The sequence below is a fragment of the Haliotis rufescens genome, unplaced genomic scaffold, assembly GCF_023055435.1.
Source record: "Haliotis rufescens isolate VD_foot unplaced genomic scaffold, xgHalRufe1.0.p SCAF_3, whole genome shotgun sequence".
Classification (NCBI taxonomy): Eukaryota; Metazoa; Mollusca; class Gastropoda; order Lepetellida; family Haliotidae; genus Haliotis; species Haliotis rufescens.
Genome location: NW_025964001.1, coordinates 66,329,822 through 66,353,412, shown reverse-complemented (window position 1 = coordinate 66,353,412; position 23,591 = coordinate 66,329,822). Strand labels below are relative to the sequence as shown.

At 38.7% G+C, this 23,591-nt stretch overlaps 2 protein-coding genes across 5 annotated transcripts; one reads left to right on the top strand and one right to left on the bottom strand.

Moving 5' to 3' along the window:
* Window positions 1–3,151: 3,151 nt before the first annotated feature.
* On the top strand, window positions 3,152–11,979 carry LOC124151487 (sororin-B-like). Its single transcript, XM_046523978.2, has 6 exons — window positions 3,152–3,337; window positions 5,209–5,294; window positions 6,409–6,435; window positions 7,332–8,121; window positions 10,232–10,305; window positions 11,020–11,979. The coding sequence occupies exons 1-6, from the start codon at window positions 3,280–3,282 to the stop codon at window positions 11,101–11,103; spliced, it is 1,119 nt and encodes a 372-aa protein (XP_046379934.2). The 5' UTR covers window positions 3,152–3,279; the 3' UTR covers window positions 11,104–11,979.
* Window positions 11,980–17,076: 5,097 nt separating this feature from the next.
* On the bottom strand, window positions 17,077–23,556 carry LOC124151486 (enhancer of rudimentary homolog). Of its 4 annotated transcripts, none has more exons than XM_046523974.2 (4): window positions 23,477–23,556; window positions 20,605–20,695; window positions 19,024–19,147; window positions 17,077–18,115 (listed from the first exon to the last, which is right to left on the bottom strand). In XM_046523974.2, the coding sequence occupies exons 1-4, from the start codon at window positions 23,477–23,479 to the stop codon at window positions 18,022–18,024; spliced, it is 312 nt and encodes a 103-aa protein (XP_046379930.1). In that variant the 5' UTR covers window positions 23,480–23,556; the 3' UTR covers window positions 17,077–18,021. The 4 variants fall into 4 exon arrangements, with proteins under 4 accessions (XP_046379930.1, XP_046379932.1, XP_046379933.1 ...); XM_046523976.2 differs by having other exon boundaries at window positions 20,605–20,692; window positions 23,477–23,552; XM_046523977.2 differs by having other exon boundaries at window positions 19,024–19,144; window positions 20,605–20,692; window positions 23,477–23,552.
* Between the last annotated feature and the right edge of the window lie 35 nt (window positions 23,557–23,591).

Sequence of the window (23,591 nt, the reverse complement as noted above, 5' to 3'; positions counted from 1 at the left end):
CAACTCGTGTGTTGCAAACTGTCTCCCAATAAAACGAAGAAAGTCTGATCTTAGAAACCCTTTTCCAGCACTACAAGATGGTTTATGACAGTCATCTGCATCAAGGGCATACTTGTCCAAGGACAGAGTTTTCTTATCAGATGTATGTGGTACTCTTGTTAAGAACCATTTTGACTGGTTGTTGCCATCTTCCTGAGGCAAGGGAGTTAACTAACTATGAAAGTCCTGTTTCCACCCTTGCTGAACTAGGCTGGAATTATGGAGTTATATTTTGGCTGGACTAACGAGTCTATGCAGTCCAATCAAAAGTGTAACAAAATCGACATCCAGTTTGTAAACTGCCGTGCAGATTTCGGTCGATTGCAGGATTTGCAAAGCATGTGTACTGCCAACTCGGCGTCAACAGATATTTCCAAATCTTTTCATGTTTATAATCAAAGTGCTTACTTGATTTAATGAACCCTCACGAGGTAAGACCCATTTGATTACAATATAGATCTTGATTATCGATCAGATTGTCTTGACAGAGCACCGCCATTTTGTTTGAAGCAACTGCATTTGGAATGAGAGGTACCTGATTGGTCAATAGGAGGGACATTGAAGGGACATAACTCGTAATACCCACTGGTGGCGCTATGATTGAGCCCAGAAATTCCAGCCTAGTTTGTCAAGGGCGGAAACTGGACTTTCATAGTCAATTAACTCCCTTGCCTCGAGAAGATGGCCGACTAATGGGAGGCCTAATTATGACTTGAATGATATCTGATAGAACTCCTACTCCACTTTAAACATTTGGAAGGTATTCTGGTAGTAACACTATATTAGACACTTTGAACACCACACACAATTGTAGATTTCAAGCTCATGAGGGCGGTCCGGTAGCCTAGTGGTTAAAGCGTTTGTTCATCACGCCGAAGAACCGGGTTCGATTCCCGACATGGGTACAATGTGTGAAGCCCATTTCTGGTGTCCCCCGCCGTGATATTGCTGGAATATTGCTAAGAGTGGTGTAAAACCATACTCACTCACTCACTCAAGCTCATGAGTATCAATTCTGAAGTTGGTGATTAAAGAGAGGCGGGTGGCGACGTCACCTCCGAAACAAAACATTGGTGGTCAATAAGTCCAAGGTATATGTCGTAATAAACTGGAGATACTGGCCAACCTTGTGAATACTTTGGAAATTTGGACTCCCAAATGAGTCCGAGACAATCAGGAATTCAGACATCCAAGTTCGACCCAAGGTTTGACTCTATAATACACTGGTACATCGGGGATTCATCACAATGACATCTGTGTGAATAACTCTCTTTGTATGATCAACAGCAGCATTAGTGAGGAAGTTTATATTATGTCCAATCTGTAAGATTAAGATTATTTTTGGAGCTTTTGAAAAGATATTTTTTCAGTGGTCACCATTGTAACTACCATATAATTGTGAACATTCGTTATTTGTCCATACACTGTTGATGGAGAAATCAGGTCCTGACTTGTTACCATGCCGTGGTGGTACCACTGGTCCATGATCTAAAAGGCGAAACAATATGTTTGTACCAGGGTACGATTGTTATCACAAAATAAATTTGACTGAATTTGTCAGAAAAATATGTCTATGTCAGTATTTATTTCAATTATTCGGCCTAGTGTATTTCTATAATAAATCACACTAATGTAGCATTTCATAAAACCAGTCCTTTTAACATGCTGACCCTACTCTTAAATAATATTTCATGTACAAAACATGAAAAATTCAACTTTTACCGTAAAGTTATTCAAATTTCATTAATATATAGATTATCAGGTTTTTTGACTCGGAATCTTAATCAGTCTTAGCGTTCACATGGGATGAGGACACACATGCACTGTTTGGAAGTACCAGTGAATAGTATTGCTTATACATGTACATCGAAAACATTATTTCATTTTTTTTCAAATCTCAAAATGCTTACTCATTTTGGGGAAAACCCAACCAAGTGATGATTAGATGAGTGAAAAAATATTGGTTACTCAATAAGAAAATTTAATAACCCAATTAAAATAGAAACCTTCGAGTAAAAACACAATTGCTCAAAAAGTTATCTGGAGCTCTGCACTTATCTCAGGCAGGCAGGAAAATATGGAGTTCTTTATTCATTGGCATGATTGTCAGGCTCTGCGTTTATAAAAGAAATTCTAATTCTAAAAGTGTATATTTTATTGCTTATATATATTTTAGTCAGCTGAACCATAAACCAAATAATAAAAAATAAGGTTATTCATTATTCAGACTTGTAGATTTGTTGAACCCTCTTCCAGATTACGATTAAATTACATGACAAAATAATATGTTATACATGATATATCAATATAAATACGTGAGCTACTACGAAACATGGTATATGTGGTAAATATCAGTTTGATTTACACTGATAACCAGTACAAATATGTTTATGATGCTTGTTATATCATGGACTGAAGGGTCACAATCTATTTGTCTATTTACCCCTATTAATTAATGCATGTATGTTTCTAGTTACTATGGTGTTGATATATATATTTTCCATATTGTATTTGAAGAAAAATATGCATGTACTATTTTCTGAGGAACTGGTCATTTTCATATTATCATGTTTTATTTAAATAAATTGTGTTTCTATCTTATCCTGTGTCAATGTTTTTTATGCATATGGGAAAACTTTACAGAATGACCTACAGCAAAACCGCCTGAGAAAGGTTTCTTATGCAATTTAGGGTGGCCGGATACCCCAGTGGTTAAAGTGTCCGCTCGTCACGCCAAAGACCCAGGTTCGATTCCCGACATTGGTACAATGTGTGAAGCCCATTTCAGGTGTCCCGCGACGTGATATTGCTGGAATATTGCTAAAAGCGGCGTTAAACCATACTCACTCACTCACTCACTCACTTTTATGCAATTTAAGATATACTAAAAAAAATTTTCCCACAGTCTCTGAGTTTTTGCTAGCTTGAACATTATTAGTGGCACCTCATGTAAGATTATATTATATATTAGTTCCCCAAAATAATGCAGAGAGCAATGATAAATGGTCCCTGCATAAAATCACCGAAGACAAACAAACGGAGTCATTCCGATATTACTGGTGGTCTAAGGGGGGTAACTCTGTATCATGAAGAGTTACCCACCCCTTTTACGACTAGATGGCAGCACCACGCACTTGCTCATTGGTACGATGTGATTGGCTCGCCTTTGAACGGAAGCCCGCCAAGTTGGATTACAGAAGAAGATAGAAGATCAACAAGGGAAACATAAATATATTCAGTATGGCACCTAAACGCGGCCAAAGAAGAGTTCGATCCGGTGACACAGTAATGTTATCAGGTGCATAATTATGTGACGATGTTTTCACAAGATATGCGTACGAAAATACTGCATATTATTCTTGCACATTTTGACGGATTCACTCGTGTAGTCCGTCGACGGTCTGTTTTGGTTTTCAAATACGACTTTAGTGCATAGATAGATGAATGTTGATGTGGCATGAATGATACAAGTCATGCGATGTCAAACGCGTAGATTCTACAGCATGCATCCTAGCCTAGAGCCGCGTTTGGGTGGGACAGTCAAGACGGATGCGTAGGATCATGTATTGACTGTCGCGTTTATACAAATCGGGGCAATATGCATCCCTGTATGCATGTTACTGAAAAAGGGATAGAAGGGTCTACGTGTGCCGAAAACTGTGTCAAATCACCATGTCACTGATGCAGGCGAAATCAATTTATAGCCTTCGAACAGTAAATATATATACCGCGAATATCTAGTTGAAATACAGGAAATTGCACAAAGTCCTACCCTGCACAGCTGCCATGCTTGAAATAAAAATGACTTTTTTATCATCCTTCAATCACATAACTGCATTAAAATGACACTGCTATTTTAAGTGTGACAATACTATTCAATGCATAACTTGTTTGAGGCATTAATGAGAAATAGAAGGATGACAAAGTAGACCAAAAAATATATGAATAACATCATCTTTATTATGCTGTAATAGTGACGTTTTTGGTATAGATATGTATACCGCAGTCGAGCAGGACTGAATAATGGACATGGTACAGAATTATTAGTTCCTACGTAATCACCAGATGCCATTAAGCATCGATGACCCAACAAACTGGGTTTCAGAGCAGCAATCGAGGGAGGACCTCGTTGACAGCGATAGGGAATCCCCTTGAATCATATTGCATTTGATTGAATGATGCTTGCTAAAACCTTAACCTTGTTGATTTGTCTGCATGCATGAATCTGTATGTACATTTATATGGTTTAGTATACAACAGATATGTGTACATATAATTTTTGCAACAATGAAGTTTAGTTCAAATTTATAGGATTAATTGCATATTTAATGCATCAATTACTACTCCGTTCTTTTCATTCATGTTTAATGGCATAAACTGTACACTTTTATTTGTCATGATTCACTTGATTCTTAGTTAATGACTTTATTTTTATAGGTATAATTAGTGCCAAAAGTGGCATAAAACCACACTCACTCTCGCTGAGATTACCTGATAAAGACTATGCAAAGTATCTCAATAACATTCACCCCCGCTTCTGAGGGAGTCACATATATATAGCAATCAGTGGTTAGTATTTGGCATTTCTTGTGTCTTGGGAATATTTGTTTAATCTAAGGTTGGGTTATACATCCAGGTCTGATGTGGCGAATGTATTACAAATGGTGTCTGATTTGTGTTCCTGTAATTTGTGGAGAACCCATGTTAGATTATAACTGAACTACTACTAGTTTGTTCTAAGACAATTTGTGAATAGATACAAATAAAGTAGTGGTGGGACGAGACACCGATGCATTGGTGGATCGAGATACTTTATTTCCTGATTAAATGTTTACTTTAGTGGCTGTTACACCAAACACTAATGAGTAGTGAAAAGTAAATATTTTGATACATGGCGCCATACTTGACACTGCCAACTGTAAATCGTCAGTGTGCCAGTTACTTGACTATCCTGACCATGAAAAATATTGCTTAGGGACCACAGATAAGAGCACATAGATGTATAGTGTTACGTATCGAATCGTGAACAAGGTATCGTTATACGTATCAGATCGCACAGATGGTGTACCGTCCCAGCACTATAATTAAGTGTCGTGTGCAGAAACACATACTAAATAATTTGGATTATTATGATGGGTTTCTAATTCTGTTTTTTTTTATGGTTTGCAGAAAGTTCTAGTGGAAGTGATTCCGAGAAAAAACAGAAGTGTACAGCGAACAACAGCAGCAGGAGGAGGAGATCAGGACGACTGAAGGTTGGTGAAAGGCAGTTTCCCTTTTTTTGGTTAGGGAACCAAGAGACTCCAAACATGTGTTTTAGAAGCAAAACCTGAATTTAGGAGCGGCAGGCAATATATGTTTTGAACGGATATTGTTATCAGTTATGGTGAATTCAGGGTAGGCAAGTGGCGAGCAGTAGATAAATTTAGGTCGCCAATCATAGACTTAACTCGCATTTGGCCACCAAAATGGTGGCTACTTGGAGGGCTAACAGGCCCTGTCAAGCAGGGATTTATCTACATCTGCAACCAGGCCAATATTCAGCCCAAAGTCTGCAGCATGTGTCAATAAAACTTCCAAATTGGAATTAAACATTTGCCAGTTCATGGTGTTACATGTAGAAACTATTGTTATGACTTTGTGGGGTTAACTTGGATATCACTGATAATCAATGTAGAGGAAGAGGGGTTAATGCTCAGTTTAACATTATTTCAGTGAATACAGTGTTGAAATCCTATGGTAGAATACCTCTGAAGTTAGGAAAACAATAACTTTATAAACAAAAGAATTTAACTTTTCTCACATTAGCTGTAAAGGGCACTGTGGTCCATATGTTCATATGTCTGTGTCCTGATGATAAGAAGTATGTTCCTTGCTGGAGGTGCTAGAGGATTGAAGATGAAGACAACTGGATTATTGCTATTAGCATGATTAGAGGGGTATACCGAAGAAAATAAATTGACTAGCCAACATGCCTAGCTGATGTTGAAAGTAATTACCTGGCTTAGTTTGATATGAGATGATCACCTTAAAATAATAGAATTATGTAATTTAAGCTAGCTGTTAACAATGATTAAGACATATTGAAATGAAATTTGGCAGGAGGCCACATTGAAATTTTGATTTCTCACAATTTACAGTTTATGACCCTTGTTTTTCTTAAATTTAGATTTGATAATATTTCATGTTAGCCGAAGTTTTGTTGTTTTTTTTACATTAACTCACTCACCTTGTTTGATAAAAACTTCGCTAGCTAATAGCCCACAATGTCAGGCAGGGATGGCAGAGGATTCCCGTATTGTCAGCGAGGTCATGTACATTATCTTTGTCTGAAAACTTACAATAATTTTGTGTTGCTTCTTCTTTCAGAAAAAAGACTCTGATTCTTGCACTTCGGTGAGTATAAAATGAGACAGTATTAATTGTTGTAAGAGTTGTATAATGCCAAGACTTCAAAGATATTGTAGACTTAATGCATGACATACCATGGTTAGAAATTGTGTTGAACTAAGAAGCGCCATAATGAAGGTGTTCGAAGGCATGATACTAGACGCCACCCCGTGTATTCCACAGACACCTTCATTATTGATAGGTATTTTTATATAGGCACCGATTACCAAATATTTGGACATTTTGCAAATGTGTCCATATAAGGGACATAAATGGGTTAGTTTCTTCTTCAGCAAACCTCTTTTATTTGAAAGATTGCTTATACATGGTGTATTTAAGGAACTCCTGTCATAGACAGCACCCCTTGTGTAATCCAAGGATCACTAGGTCTCCTCTTTGTCTTAAGCTTGACCTCAGTCTGCAGAAGAATATCCAGGTTGATTGTTTGTTGTTTAACGCTGCTGTCCGCTATATGACGGCAGTCTGGATTGTCTAGTTCAGACTCAATTATTTACAGTGATTGACAGCATGAGCATCTATCCACGCAATTGGGATACGATGACATGCATCAACCAAGTCAGCAAGCCTGACCACCCGATCCCGTTAGTCGCCTCTTACGACAAGCATAGTCGCCTTTTACGGCAAGCATAGGTTGCTATTCTACCCCAGATCTTCACGGGTCAGAATATTAAGTGGTCAGGCTACGTGACTTGGCTGATGGCATGTCCTAGTGCCCCACTGACATGGTCGTTCATGATGCTTTCAGTAACTAGTTTTAGTCCAGGATTGATACAGCCTGCTTTGATACGTCTGGAATATACGGACAGCGTCAATTTCAATGAGTTCATGCATGGTGATATGTCTTACGATCATTCGTCTTCAAGGGAGTCTTCTTTCTTCAGATTGATTCCGCCTATGACGGCGATGGGGAGACGACAAACAGCACCCTGGAGTCCAATTCGTCCAGCGGCTCCGACCAGACTATGTCCTCCCCCAGCAGTGACATGTACGACTTTGACGAAGACGACAACCCACCAAGCCGAGGCATCCTCTCACCCAAACAACCAAAGGTCAAGAAAAAAACATCTAAACGAAAACAAACCTCCAACAAAAAGTCGAGCTCCACTAAACCCAGTAAACCGAGGAAGCAATCCCCTAAAATGGAAACTGTTTCAGTGACTCCTGTCGTAAGTAAAGGAACGTCAGATGTCGAGAATAAGCCAGTCAGGCGCCCCAAGGGCATGAAGACGCCAGGAGTGTCGCCCATACTATCGGCAAGTCGCCTTGATTCTAGTGTGAACAGTTCGGTAGAAAACAAAGGCAAAAGGAAGATACCAGGTTCAACGCCAAATGTCACGCCACAGATAGGCTCAAAGAGCAAGAATCCCAGAATTGATTCTATAAAGAATGACAGTGGTTGTTTTATTTCCCCACCACCCTTGAAAGTCCCCCGACTCCTAGCCAAAGACACTTCAACACCCAGTAACACGAAGGACGATATTCGGGTTGGTGTCAAGGATAAGTGTTTTGGTTTTGACTCCCTCGGTTCACCGGCGCATGGGATCTCGACGTCAGACTATGGGTCGGCGGTGATGGATTTGTCCCAGATCTCTATGGACGACACGGCTCCTAGTGTGGAGAAAGACTTTGAGGTGACAATGTTCTCGGAGCCGGAGATGGAGCCAGAGCCAGGTAAGACTTGATCTAGCTATAAATAAACTCAAAATAAAACATGAACCATAGAAACTTACAGAGAAGAATGTACGTTAAGAAAAGATGTTGCCACTGTGTACCACTTAATGACAAAACTACCAACTCAGTCAACTGTTACCACAGAGTGTCTATATTGTTATATTCACGATACGCTGCTTGTGATTTCGAAAACTACACGCTAATCCTGCACGAGACAAATGGTGCATCTCTTGTCATTGATCTATGACGTCACATGTGATGGTTCCATGAGAGTCGGTTCAGACAACATACAAGTATGTTTGTTTGTGTGTCGAACTAATCAAATATCTCTTGAATATGAGTAATTCTTCAAATATTCACCACCATATATGTTAGTGTTTCTTTTGGCGGTGTGAGAATACAATGTTATCTAGTGACCATAGACAATCCCAGGCACTCCACTTTGTCTCTCTTCTCCTGTCGCCATGTATTGTGTCACCATGACTACAAGCTATTATAATTATCTTCCTGTCGGGTGAAAGTAATGGTATTGATAATATTTTTAGATTTTGTTCATCATTAGGTATGACAAGTATACGTTTTTGTATTTTCTTGGTCAAGAGGTAAAACATGGTTATCAGAGTTGGTATGAGGATAATTTACTGTTAAAAAATTTGAATAAATTGTTTAACAAAAATTCAATTAAAAAGCTATTTTCAGTTGAACACAATACACAGATTTATCTAGGGATCTAAACTAAGTACCTTTGGCAGGCAAATTGGGGGTGGAAATCATATCGTTCAAAATTTGATTTGTTTAATGTTTTTATTTTTGTAAATAATGAGGAATTGTGAGTTTTTAAATTCCAATTCGTAATTGCACTGTCATTTGCTGTAGACTTGGGGCCGATTATCGGCTACTGTTTAGGTCTAGATTAATCCATGCAGTATGGAGGGGTTAGAATCTTCAGCGGATCTGCAAATTTTAGTGACCCCAAATTTGTTAAAACCTGATTGCTTCTCCCCCTGAACACGCCAAAATTATGGAACACGCTCCATTGCAAAGATGTTTCAGCTGAAAAGGAAAACATACATTCTCATCCTGGAATATGAACATGGTCTAAGATTTACATTCCGTTCATGCCACCATGATATGGCTGTTGTAGAACAGTGATGGCTGCACAAAACAACACTGGGTCTTCAGTCATAGGTGCAACTTATCCTGCAACTTTTCCAACCCAAATAGTGATAATGTGTACACAAAGGTTGAGGTGCGTGGTATTACCGGTACACCATGATTTGAAATACAATCATGACAATAGAACACGTATGTCGGTGTGTTTGGAAAATACTTGTATATTGCGTTTTTGAAACTTTTACAGATTTTCATATTGTTTGCAAAGTTGACATAAGTGACATGTCAAATTAAAATTATGAAATTCAAAGCTATTCGCGACCTCAAATATATGATGTTGTAATACACTAGCCTGATGACCATCATTACCATAGCAACATCCAACAAAATGTCGGACATCTACAAAGTTGTCAAAGATGTGCAGAGGAAGTCAAATGTATGGGGCCATTTTTATTCAGATGAATAGAAATTACAGATGGAAGAAGGCATGCACTTTATTGTGGCACCTATAGCAATACATTAACCATTATTGCAATAAATTGTAATGTGGTAGTCTGGTCAATACTCATCTCTACTTGCTTACAGGGACTGCCTTGAAAAGGCTACACTTCTAGACACGACGATAGTGTGTCTGTGCCAAGTTAGTTCCAACTCAGGCGTCGAAAAATGATACCCTGTCTATGCTGGACAAAAAAGTTTAGGGATCATCAATATTTTGGGGGATATTTTTTGGTAGTGAAGACTTTCATTCTTATTTTCTCCTGACGTGGGTACAATGTGTGAAGCCCATTTCTGGTGTCATCTGCCGTGATATTGCTAGAATATTGCTAAAAGTGGCGTAAAAATCAAATTCACTCACTCATTCTTATTTTCTAACACTGGACTTCTTTGTTGCATACAAAGAAGTTGATACACAAACACTTCAGTATCTGTATCATCAGATGCTGGAAGCATGTTTGTTTCCTGGTACTTCATTTTATTCATTTTTATTTTTCAGAAATGTCACTGAATAAGAGCTTATCAATTGCCTATAAACCCTCAAAGCAAAAGAGACCGAAGGGACGCTACTCTGTAAGTATACATGGTTGCCATAGTTACATAGTTGAGCAATACCACGCATGACGAGTTGCATCACCTGTTACCATGACTACTATAGATGACATAATACCAGAGTTGAATGGAGGTGGTATGTGTGTACCAAGACCAAGGTGTCCGGAAAGAAAATACTGCATCCCCAAACATGATCTGATCTGCATCAAGCAGGGAATAAGATGCCATTCTGGTGTGTCGGTGTCGGTTCTAAATGTGTTTTGAAGGAATCAGTTTCCCTTCAATCAGGAACATCAGACATGTGCACGATATAAGCCATTTAAGTTTCTTTTGAACACTTGCCGAAGAAGATTTGTTGATATTAAATAGAGACAGCCTCAATAGTCCAGTGGTAGAGCGTCGGCTCGGAGAGCGGAACTTCAAGGGTTTGATCCCCGGCCGCTTCATACCAAAAGACGTTAAAAGATGGTACTTGTTGTTACCCTTTCTGGCGCTCGACATTAAAGGTCTAAAACAGCGGGTATACTTGTTCTGATAGGGGTATTCATGTTAAACTGCGACATGGTATCTCAGTGGGGTAGCACTATAAAATCGGCAATATTTCAGACTAGTACAAGCAGCCACACGCCCACATTTGCATGCACCTCGCTATAGAAGTGCGAAATCTTGAACACCATGTTAAACCCCATTTCACCTCACCTCACCTGATATTAAATGGACTTTTTTTATCTGCAGATCAGCAAGGTTGATGCTTGGGCAGAGAAGATGAACCAGGAGTTTGATGACGCAGAACATTTTGAACTTAGCATAGAGGGATAAAACCTCTAGAGCACAGTGACATTTGGGCACTGCTCTGTGTTAGGCAAGACTTCTTTTTTTTTTATTCTGTTTGCCCTTAGAAAATAAAGCGGAAAGGAAGAAGCTGTGCATTTTCATATTGCAGTTACCTGGTTTTCTTCGAAATATTTAGACTACGAACATCAAACTGCAGGATAATATGTTTAACAGCAAGACAAGATTTACTAACACTGCCCACAATCTATTCAGATAACAATACCTGTACAAGAAAAATAAAAATTAAATGTCTTTTCTTTTTTTCCTCTGCCCCATCTTCTGACCAGGGCCCATTTGCACAAAGCGTTCTTAGCGCTAAGATGATCGTAACTCCCATTCTTCAGCATAGGCTTACAATAGTCTTAGCGCTAAGATAGCTTGTGCAAGTGGGCCCAGGATTTTAACATAAAATATCCACACAAAAAGAAACAAGGAGTCTGTCCTTGCCATGTGGATCCTGGATACCATGTGCAGTTTTCAAAACTAACTGGTGGGTGGAGTCTTTGATGTTTAATGCCAATGTATTTGAATCCAGGGGCCCCAACACTGCACTGATGTGTATACTGTGTTGAGAAGAGCAGCAGCTTTCTAAGTCCTGTGTAACCCTAGCAACGTTTTCTGTGCCACTGTGAAGCCATTTGTTCATGTTAGATTTAGAATGCGACAATAAATTTGTTGGAGTATGGAAGAATGATGTAAAATAGTATTTATTCCATCTGATGAATGTGTGCATCATTTTCATGATAACATGTTGTCAATCTTATTAAAATCAGATCTTAGTTCTCGCTATCGCTAAGCAAAGATCTGAGGACGTTCCATTACGGGTCACGTCAGAATGACCTTTCATCTGACCAATCAAAGTGTCGCTTACCAGATCATGAAAGTGACAGTCGGAATGTGTTTTCTAATCCTGCAACCTCGAAGATGTTAACACGGGGTATTCCGAACGACAGTTACAGACTGTACGACTGATTCTGTCAAAATTAACGGAGGAGGCATTGCACAGTACATGGGAAGCACTGCTATACAATCTCAACCATATATTAGACATTCCGGAATGTTGGTTTGTTCAGTTTTCAAAATTTTAATCGAGAACTTTGTCAACATATTTTTCACACGTAGTCTGAAATGGAAGTCACCAGGTTGAAACAAGTGCCGTAAAGGTTGAGAAAGCTGCTTTCTTATTGGCTGATGTTGACTTCTTGTTAGTCATTTCAGTTGTCGGTCAAAGTTCACGAAAGGTCGTTCTGACGTGACCCGTAATGGGATGTCCTCAGATCTTCGTTTAGCAGCAGCGAGAACTTAGATCTGATTTAAATGAGATTGACAAATTGTCTAAATATTTCAGTGATGTTTTAGAACGTATCAGTTTGTCATGTTGTCGAGTACATGTTCCTTAGCATGCGTGCTGACCTTTAAGACGTACGTGACTTCATCTGTATATACAGTATATAAAATCCATTAGTTTACCTGTTTTCCAGTTATCCCTGCTGCCTGGACAGTTACTATTAGGGACTGTGTATATATGTAAATTAAAGTAATGTTGCTGTGTGTTAATGATATGATTGTCCAGTGTGTTTGATATTAATATATTAACACCAGTCGATAAAAGTTTTAAACTTTTATTGACGAGTGTTGATATATTTGATATCAAAAGACATTGAGATTCTTTTTATTATCCAAAATCATTCAACCAACCTTCTCGGTTTTTTAGCAGTAATGACCAGTGTTTTGAGAGTAAAAAGTACAGCTATTCAGCTTTAGTGGCAGAAAATAGTCATTAAATTTTGATTTTGACAATGGTCTGCAAAGTACTGATGCAATTTCATTGAACCTATTACTCTCGTGGAAGTGGGTTTTCGATTGTAAATCTCCATTCTACTATATTAAGTGCCCTTGACCTATCTACCCGTGAAGATTCCGGGGTAGAATAGGTCTTCAGGAACCCATACTTGCCGTAAAAAGCGACTTTGCTTGTTGTAAAAGGCGACTAACGGGATCGGGTGGTCAGGCTCGCTAACTTGGTTGGTACATGTCATCGATCCCAATTGCGTGGATCGATGATCATGATGTCAATCACTGGATTGTCTGGTCCAGACTCGATTATTTTACAGACTGCCGTCATATAGCTGGAATACTGCTGAGTGCGGCGTTAAACAACAAACAAACAAACATCTACTGTAGTTCCGCTGTGTGCCTGATCAGGGCTTGATTTAATGAACTTTGATTTAAAAATGTGCACCAGGTGCTTGTTGAGATGAAAGCCAAGTTGCACCATGTTGCCATCAATCTGAATGTTATTAAGACTTTCACTGGTCCTCAGAGCTTGTAGTGCTACTTGAACAAGACAAAAGCGTTCACTATGTTTACATTTTTTGCCATAAAAAGCCTTAGCTTGTCGAAAGAGGCAACTAACGGGATTGGGTGGTCTGGCTCGCTTACTTGGGTGGTGCATGTCATTGAATCCCAATTGCATCGAATGATGCTCATGATATCAATCACTGGATTGTCAGGTCCAGACTATTATTTACAGACTGCCGTCTTATAGCTGGAATATTGCAACAAAACAACAAACAAAACATTTTTTTGTCAGTTTAATTCAGTTCAAATTTATATCAATGTTGTACAATCATTGTTTTTTTTATTTGTCTTCATCACAATTTAGTCAGGGCAAGCAGCCTGGTGTGAATTTCAATTGATGGGGAAGGGTCTGAGAGGTTTTGCCTGTTTGGCAACATGTCTTTTTATTGTCTTGTCAAGGGGTTACCTGGGACTGATGTTTTCAATTTCAGGCAGTTAAGTAAGTTTCATGTTTCTCTTGTTACCCATTTTGTACAGTGGTTTTATGCAAGTACCTATTATTGATGTTAATGATATTTGTCATTTGTGACACGGCCATTTCTGCCTTGTTCACAAGGTGTGTACGTGTCAGTTGTGTGTGGTGTTCAAAGTGTTCAATATAGTGTTACTACCAGAATACCTTCCAAATGTTTAAAGTGGAGTAGGAGTTCTATCAGATATCATTCAAGTCATAATTAGGCCTCCCATTAGTCGGCCATCTTCTCGAGGCAAGGGAGTTAATTGACTTTAAAGTTCAGTTTCCACCCTTGCCGAACTAGAATGGAATTTCTGGCCTCGATTGTAGAGAAACCAGTGGCTATTGCAAGTTATGTCCCTTCGATGTCCCTCCTATTGATCAACTAGATTCCACCTCTCTTATCTATTGCATTTGCTTCAAACAAAATGACGACGCCCAGTCAAGACGATCTGATCGATAATCAAACTCGGGCATTACCTTCTGCTTAGAAATTGATCTCTCTCTCCCCCTCCTCCAAATCCTGCATTATCATTGGCTAACAACATACTTGAAATCTTGTCTCGCTTATATATTTACGTTAGTTTGTCAACAGAATCCGAATGTACCACACGAGGTCTTTGGATGATGGCGGCACACTATCATACCACTACTTGTCAATTCTACAAATGAGTAGTGCGGTACTAATTTTCCCAATTTATCTAAGAGAATTGCAAAATGGTGTTTCTGTTCTAATGACTGTACATGAAATTTTAAAGTGTAGATGGGCGAACTCATTAGGAATTATTGTAGAATAGTTCAATCAGTGCAGTAATGAAATGTAATTGTCAATGTTGAAAGGTATTTTGTTAGCGTGTTGCCTGTTTTAGATTGTTTAGCAGGAAAAAAATGGAAAATTAAAAATACATATCTGAAAGCAAGTTTGTGTTGTTTTTATGACAGGGTGAGGTTCAACAGTTTCACGGATATATCTGTATGTCTGCTTCATGTGGGAGGACAGGCAGACAATTGGCCCTGGTGCCAGGACAAACGGATTCGTCTAGGACCTGTGAGGGTTAAAATAGGTCTCAGCAACCCATGCTTGTCGTAAGAGGCGACTAACCGGATTTGGTGGTCAACCTCGCTGACTTGGTTGATGCATGTCATCGTATCCCAATTGTGTGGATAGATGCTCATTCTGTCAATCACTGTAAATAATCAAGTCTGGACCAGACAATCCAGACTGCCGTCATTTAGCTGAAAGCGGCGTTAAACAACAAACAAACAAACTTGCAGACTGAGGACAAGCTTAAGACATAGAGGAGACCTTGTGTAGATTGATGCTGATTTACAGAACGCTGGTGCTGTTGAAGCAGGGGGTTAAGTATCAGTCACTAGATCGTCTAGTCCAGGCTTGATTATTTACAGCGCGCTATCATATAGCTGAAATATTACTGAGTGCGGCATTAAACAAACCAGACAAAAACATAAACGGTTGGGACAGTCTGCAGATATGGGACGTAACAGTGAATCGTGTTACAGCTTAGGTTGCAATGAGTGTCCCGAGTCGAAGATGAAGCAATCCTGGGCTGCTGTGGTGAGGCGGTTTTCCCTATCTTTGGATGAACTGAGCAATATTGCCAAAGTTGGAAATATGTGGATACCCGAACAGCCTCTAAATAGACCCCTAAATAGACTGTGTACCAAAAGGCGGGTTGGCAGCCTCATAATACCCACGTCATGAAGTTACTAGGGCAAAACCATTGTGTCAGATGCCCCAGTTAGACAGTGGAGTGGAGATGGCTTGTCAAAACGTGTGATTTACCTGTCGGTCTTTCCATCTGCTTCTCAAAGGGGACAACCTTTCTCAAAAACTATTGGTTAGAGAAATAAAATTTTACACTGATATTAATGAGTTTGAAAACTGGCTCGAGTTATGGCTCTGCTCTGTGCACTTCATCTTACTGCCTGAAATGGGTCAATTTTTCTCAGAAACTACTGAAATTTTATGAATGCAAGTTGGCATGCTTATGTAAGAGATACTTGTCACGACTTAGTTCTAAAATTGGAGCCACGAATTATTATTTTATCCATAGAGGGGGCCTTTTGTGTGTATTAATTTCACATTTTGTCATGTTTTTGTAACAAATGACCCTCATGCCTATCTCTTCTTAAGGCTTTATAGGACTCTTTAAATAGTTTTTGAGATGGGCCAGTTTGTCAGGGTTAATACAGGGTTTCGATTTACCGGTAATTGTTAGTAATTTATAGGTAGAATAGATTATGAAAAATTGAAAATTTAACCCTATCAGTCCACTGGACTGGCAGTAGATATGACACTATTATCATAAAACAGAAATCTTGACCAAATCTATGTACATTTATGAATAAATGCTGTCTAAAACTGACTGAATGATGTCTTGAATTTGTTTTTGTAAGATGTTTTGTTTCATTAACGCTGCACCCAGCAATATTCCAGCTATGTGACAGTGGTCCGTAAATAATTCTGAAGTCTGGACCAGACAATCCAGTGATTGACATCATGAGCATCAATCTACACATGTGGGATACGATGACATGCATCAACCTAGTCAGTGAGCCTGACCATCCAATCCCGTTAGTAACCTCTAACCACAAGCATAGGCGTGTCTTAGAACAGGTTTGTTATTGAAAGAGGTTGGGAAGTTCCTAGTCTATATTTAGCCAAGCTTAACCATAAGTTGATATGAATCACATTGACTGAGACAGTAAACTAATTATCAGGGGTGAGAATCTTCCGCGGATCCACGAATTTTAGTAACCACAAATTTGTTAAAATCTGATGGCTTTCCCCATAAACATCCCCAATTTATTGACCACGCTCCATTGCAAATAAGTTTCAGCTGAAAAGGAAAATATCCATTCTCACTCCTGAATTATATCATTATTTCTTAGTGCTGCCCCTTAATCTGTATACTGAATGGGAACACCTCATGAGTGAGTGAGTATGGTTTTATGCCGCTTTTAGCAATATTACGGCAAGGGACACCAGAAATGGGCTTTATACATTGTACCCATGTCAGGAATCGAACCCGAGTCTTCAGCCTGACGAGCGAACGCTTTAACCACTAGGCTACCCGACCGCCCCTTAATACCTCATGAAAATTACAACACTAACAAGAAGGTATGAGAAAATGGTAGTTTATTGATGTTAAATGAATATATAGCTACAAACGCTGTCACAAGACAGTATCAGACAGCCAGAAATATGAATTTCTCAGTCACACCAATGGAACACAAAATGAAGGTAAAAAGTTATCTCCCTTGATGGAAAGTCAGCATGTCAAGTACAGCACCCAATCTATTTAATCCTACACAGTAAGCAGTTGACATACACTAACATCGTCAACAGTCTGCATGCTTCCAATACTGCAGCTAGAGTACTCATGAAGGGAAGGCATTCCAAAACAAACTTCCGGCTTCCTACCCAAGGGAGATAACTTAGCCAAGTGAATTGAATGAGCAACTTGTTGGCGTCATCATAAATACAAAGCAGAAAAGGAACCCAATCAGGTTTTGTGAGTCTGTTCCTCCATGTTTCTGTAACTAGAGATTTAGAATTTTTCTTGAAAGGCAATTTTTATTATGATGATTATTGTGAATAAGTTTTAAAAAACTACTTGTAGTAAAGATTAATCTTGATTCTAACACTTGAGTTTCATACACAAACAGAAATATGAAACAGAGAAATGAACTCAGCCACACAGTGTGGCAAAACAAAACACAATTACTTCACGAGGCTGATGGTTAGTAGCATCTTCATCTTGAATGATTATTCACTTAATATTTGGTCCTATAACTATGCTATTTCTATAAAATCGTTTTTTTCATACCAGATTCCAAAATTCTAAAACATTAACGCAAATGACCTGAAAAAAAACCAATTATACAAATGAACATACTTTTTGAAAAAATTGTAAATGTATTAAAATGATAATCTATGGGGACTGTCTTCATCCCTGTGTATCAGCCTCAGCCTGGTATAATAGACATGGTTGAAATAGACATGATTTCCACACAGTCGTCACAACAAAGATCAAGTGTCTCTATCACAAGTTGTCCATGCTTGTCTATTTCCCTGCCTGCTTCCTCAGCATGTTGTAGATCTTCTCCTTGATCCAGTCTTTGTTGTGGGGGATGTATGTGCCAGTGCTTTTTTGGTACCTGGGAAGATTGAGTGAGTGAGGGGTTTATAGCCTGGAAGGTAATTTAAGGTGCCGACGTTTACTACAATATCTGAAAAACTATTGGACCTACTCCAGTCAAAATTGGTATGAGATTATTAAACAGTCATACATAACTGGATATTACATTTAAAGACAATCGGTGCATGAATAAAAAATCTGTCTATTTAGCTATCACTATATTTCATCAACAACCAGACCTGTTCGTCACCGGTGGAACGAGCATTCATTGAAACAGCCATCTGCATAATGCTACCCCTGCGTCACAGGGCCATATGACACAGTTGAACCAATCAACTCAACTTGAAAGGGTGCACGGGAATCACGCACGCACGGATACGGTGTTAGCGTTGGGCGTCAGGGTAAGGGCACAGAGTACACAGGCCCCTGAAGCAGGATAGTGATATTAATAAAACACCAACCTTATATATAGACAAGGTACGTCACTCACCATCTTGGCCGAAGTTGAAATTTGCTGTATCGTTTACATTAAATGGAAATGTACGCATGTCATGTTCACAATACCTCCCTCCACATGTGCCCGCAACAAACCTTCATTTTTTGTAACATATAACCTATATTTGGTAATTCTAGCGTAATATTGGCTCAATCGTGGCCGTCAGTCACGGAAGAAAACAAAAATCTTCGCTCTCAATGGTGTCAAGCGCTCTTATAGGTAAACGTGTAGAGGGAGGTGGGGAGGTATTGTGAACATTACGTGTTCATTTCCATTTAATCTAAACGATACAGGTGATTTCAAATTCGGCAAAGATGACTTGTGACAGACGAGTACCATGTCTATTTTTATATATGGTTCCAGCGTTTCAGTAAAATCGCTATCCTGCTTCAGGGGCCGGTAACTGGGTACGCTGAAATGTAGACACTTACACTAAACAACTGAGGTCAGCCAGGTCATCCACGAAGTCGAACAGCTGACTGATGTCATAGGTGATCTGGGATGACTGGGGATTGCTTCTTTTTAGATGCTCCTCGAATATCTTACAGATGCCTACAACATGCCCAAGAAATACAGCTGCACATAAATGTTGTCAAACAGTGTACAAGTACTACTAGGGAAAAATGTCTGTTGATTTAACTTCTAATGGAACATTTTTATGCTCTTCAAAAAACATGTCAATCTCATTAAAATCAGACCTTAGTTCTCGCTACCGCTAAACAAAGATCTGAAGACATCCCATTAGGGGTCACGTCAGAACGATCTTTCATCCGACAAATCAGTGCGTCGCTTACCAGATTATGAAAGTGACAGTCGGAATCTGATTTCTAATCATGCAATCTCGAAAACTTTAACATGGGGTATTCCGAACGATAATTACGGGTTTAACGACTGAATCCTTACAATCTAGACCATCTATTAACCATACCAGAAAGGTTTTTTTGTTCAGGTTTCAAATTTGTAATCGAGAATTTGTTAATAAATGTTTCGAAGCGTAGTCGCCAATTTGAAATTTGTGCTGTAAAGCACAAGAAAGCTGCCTTCTGATTGGTCATTCAATTGGTCGGTCAAAGTTCGCGCAAGGTCGGTCTGACGTGACCCGTAATGGGATGTCCCCAAATCTTTGTTTAGCGGTAGCGAGAACTAAGATCTGATTTTAATGAGATTAAAAACATGTAGGACATGTTTAGGCAAATCTGTCAAATAAAGACTCCTTAAGACGCGTGGGGCTGTTTGTACCAGCCCAGGTTAGAGTCAGTGTTATGGTGCTAGCCCAGAGAAATACCATGCCGCAGCACACCATGGGCCTAGTCTGCACTTGCAGAACAGGAGGTATCAGGGACCTTATCTGAACAAGAATCCACAAGATATAGTTAGAATCCTCAACATGTTTAATAATCATTATGATGATAATTTTTTTTCACCTTCAACTTCAATATCAGATTATCGGATCATAAGCCAGAAAAAGTGGCCATGGCTCTCAGAAGGCTGTGGAGTGGTTGGATCACAGTACTCTAAACAGTTAATGGTACTGGTAGACTTGGTAGAACAACTCAGTTTGCAGCTGATGCCCAAACTTGGCTCTAAGCATCAATTTTAGTAGACCTTAGTGTTATCATATGGACTATTAGCTGACCCTACTAAGCAAACAGAATCTTACAAGACTCTTGCCCTTGGGCCAGTGGCTCAAGTCACAGATTGATTATGTCACACATCATATTTCCTACCCTAGTGGGGTAGCCTAGTGGTTAAAGCATTTGTTCATCACACCAAAGACCCAAGTTTCATTCCCCACATTGGTACAATGTGTGAAGCTCATTTCTGGTGTCCCCGCCGTGATATTGCTAAAAGCGGCATAAAACCATACTCACTCACCCCTTCCATCAAGTATCAAAATGAAAATTGTACCAAAGTGACAAATCTCAGGGCAGATGGCCTTCAAGAGCCGTGACCATTACCTTTGTTCAGGTGAGCTAACTATTTTGATGGCACTTGTCCTAATGTAAACCAACCTTCCAAACATTCGTTGAGAGACTCATAATCTGAGTATGTTCTTGTCTCTGGTCTGATGGTAGGCTGGACGAGTAGGATTGTGTGTGACTGCAACAAAGCACAGACAAGAAAGGTAATTATTATTTCAAAGCACCATCAATAAACAGGATTAGATATCATAGTGGTCATCAGAGCTACAGATAAGCTGCATTTATGCGTAAAATAACCCCCCCCAAAAAAAATATTCAAAACCCAATTACTTTCAATTAACTTACGTACAGAAATGTATGCATTAAATAAAAAACTCAAATGTATAAAAACAGCTTGCGTAAAATACCCAATGAAGCTTTTTCAGCTTGTGTACATAGGAGCTAATATCCAAAACACAATTACAAGCTAATTTACTCTCCTAGTCAAGCCTCTATATTTAGAACAGTTATATCTTCTAAAACATTAGTTTATTTCTTTTAAATCTTATAATGTTCACTAATTTTGGGAAAAACCCAACATGCCCAATAGAGTGTTGAACAGAAGAGTGAAAAAATATTGGTTACCCAATGAAAATAGTAATACCGTATTCGACGTAATAAGCACCCCGCTCTTATTAGCGCCCACTAGTGAACAATCCCCATTGCACCCCTTCTGATTAATCAATGTACACAAGACTTATTTATTTGTGTATAATACACACTTGTGTGTTATATGCACCCTTAACTATTGGCAATTAAATTCTGGAAAATTATATCTGTCGTATATAAACATTTCAGGCTGTCAGCATAAACCACGAAATTAATATCCAAAACACAATTACAAGCTAATTTACTCTCCTAGTCAAGCCTCTATATTTAGAACAGTTATATCTTCTAAAACATTAGTTTATTTCTTTTAAATCTTATAATGTTCACTAATTTTGGGAAAAACCCAACATGCCCAATAGAGTGTTGAACAGAAGAGTGAAAAAATATTGGTTACCCAATGAAAATAGTAATACCGTATTCGACGTAATAAGCACCCCGCTCTTATTAGCACCCACTAGTGAACAATCCCCATTGCACCCCTTCTGATTGATCAATGTACACAAGACTTATTTATTTGTGTATAATACGCACTTGTGTGTTATATGCACCCTTAACTATTGGCAATTAAATTCTGGAAAATTATATCTGTCGTATATAAACATTTCAGGCTGTCAGCATAAACCACTTATTACGTCGAATACGGTAACCCAATTAAAATAGAAACCCTAGTGTAAAAACTCAATTGCTCAAAAAGGTATCTGGACTTCTTGGTCATAAACACCTTATGCATGAAAATTTTAACCACTAGGATACACCACCTCTGGAGGAGTAACAATGCAATGGGGTCACAATGCGATACCTATCCAAATACTATGTTGTGCCATACGATTTGTACTTTGGTATTTATGTTAATATTCTTAATTTTTGCATGTGGATCCCACCTCTGAATCAGTGGACAGCTGTTTAGAACTGGTGTGTCAGCATTCATTTACTGAGGAAGATATCTTTATGACAAAATATTAATTTGTTTAAAAAAATTCAGAGATTGAAGATGGGACAATGTTGGGCAGAAACAAAGGCTAGAGGGCACTGTGAATGTTATGCTATGTACAGCCAACTGAGAACATGGAGAAAGACCAGAGAATCTATGTAAACTGGTCACGGAACAGTTTTGTTAAGCTTTATAAACCTGTTGTTATTCATGTCTTTACATGAAAATAACTTGTAATAAAAAGCATCACAACACTGGTTGTAGATCGATGTATTATATTATTGTGGGCATCCTATTGGTATACAATACTGTATCGTTACACCACTATTCATCACCCAGGGGTTCACAATTCAATTCCTGGTACACTCTGTTAGTAATTCGCTCTACAATCTTCATTTCAAAATAATAAATAATTTCTTGGTAAATCACAAAAATTTATTGTAAGTCACCAGTTCATCAAATTTGTATCAAAATATAGGAACTGAAACCAGAGCTTCAGCATGACATGCAACATCTATACCCATCAGCATGATACCCCACAATCCTGGCTGGAAAAATAGTATTAACCATGTTAACTCTGAAGACATTTCTTTGGCATCTGGGTAAATACCATAAGGAACATGGGAAGAAGAAGGCTCCAGGAGATAACATAATCCTTCACACCAAGGCCTGTTTACTACCTTGGGCTTTTTTACAGTCAATACAACAATGTGGGTGTTAACTGTACAGTATTAAACTGTGGTTATGATCCTAGAAAAGTGGCTTGCACCCCAAATTGATACGGTCAAATCTGACAATTACATCATGGGTACTATGTTTGAAGCCCAGTTTCTGTTGTCCCCCGCCGATGATAGTGCTAAAAGCATTGTAAAACCATAATCACTGAAAACAACACGAACAAGAGAAGATAATGATAAAGTATCATTCCAACAGAAAGGATATCTTTATGTTTTGACACAGACGACATGATATCACAACCCATGTATTGTACTATTGCATACCTCTGTCTCATTACATTGATTGCCAAATTCCATCAACACCAAAATCGATAAGGATACATACACAGGAAGAAGACACAGGCACCTGTATAAATATATTTTAGGATAACATTCAACCGGCTAACTTCAAAATGCGTAATGATTTGGCTTTGAATGTGAGTCCGCTCTATCAAAACTGCAAACGATAGCAGCAGCGATCACAAGTTCCATTTCGTCGTGGCACATGTTGAACGAAGCCAATCTTCAGCTGAGGTTCATTTTCAGGCAATGAAAGGTTTACGGCAGCCATATGGTTAATTGTGCACAATAAAAAACAAATAAGCTAAGCCATGTCAATACTTTCAACTGAACAATGTAAATATATAAACACTAATGTAGTCAATACCATTGTTGCAAACTTGGATGATGTTTCTGAGCTTGTTGGTGAATGTTACCGGAAGTTGTTTCTATCTCACGAAAACGAGATTTTTTTGTTTCGAAAGGATTTTTTAATTTGATAC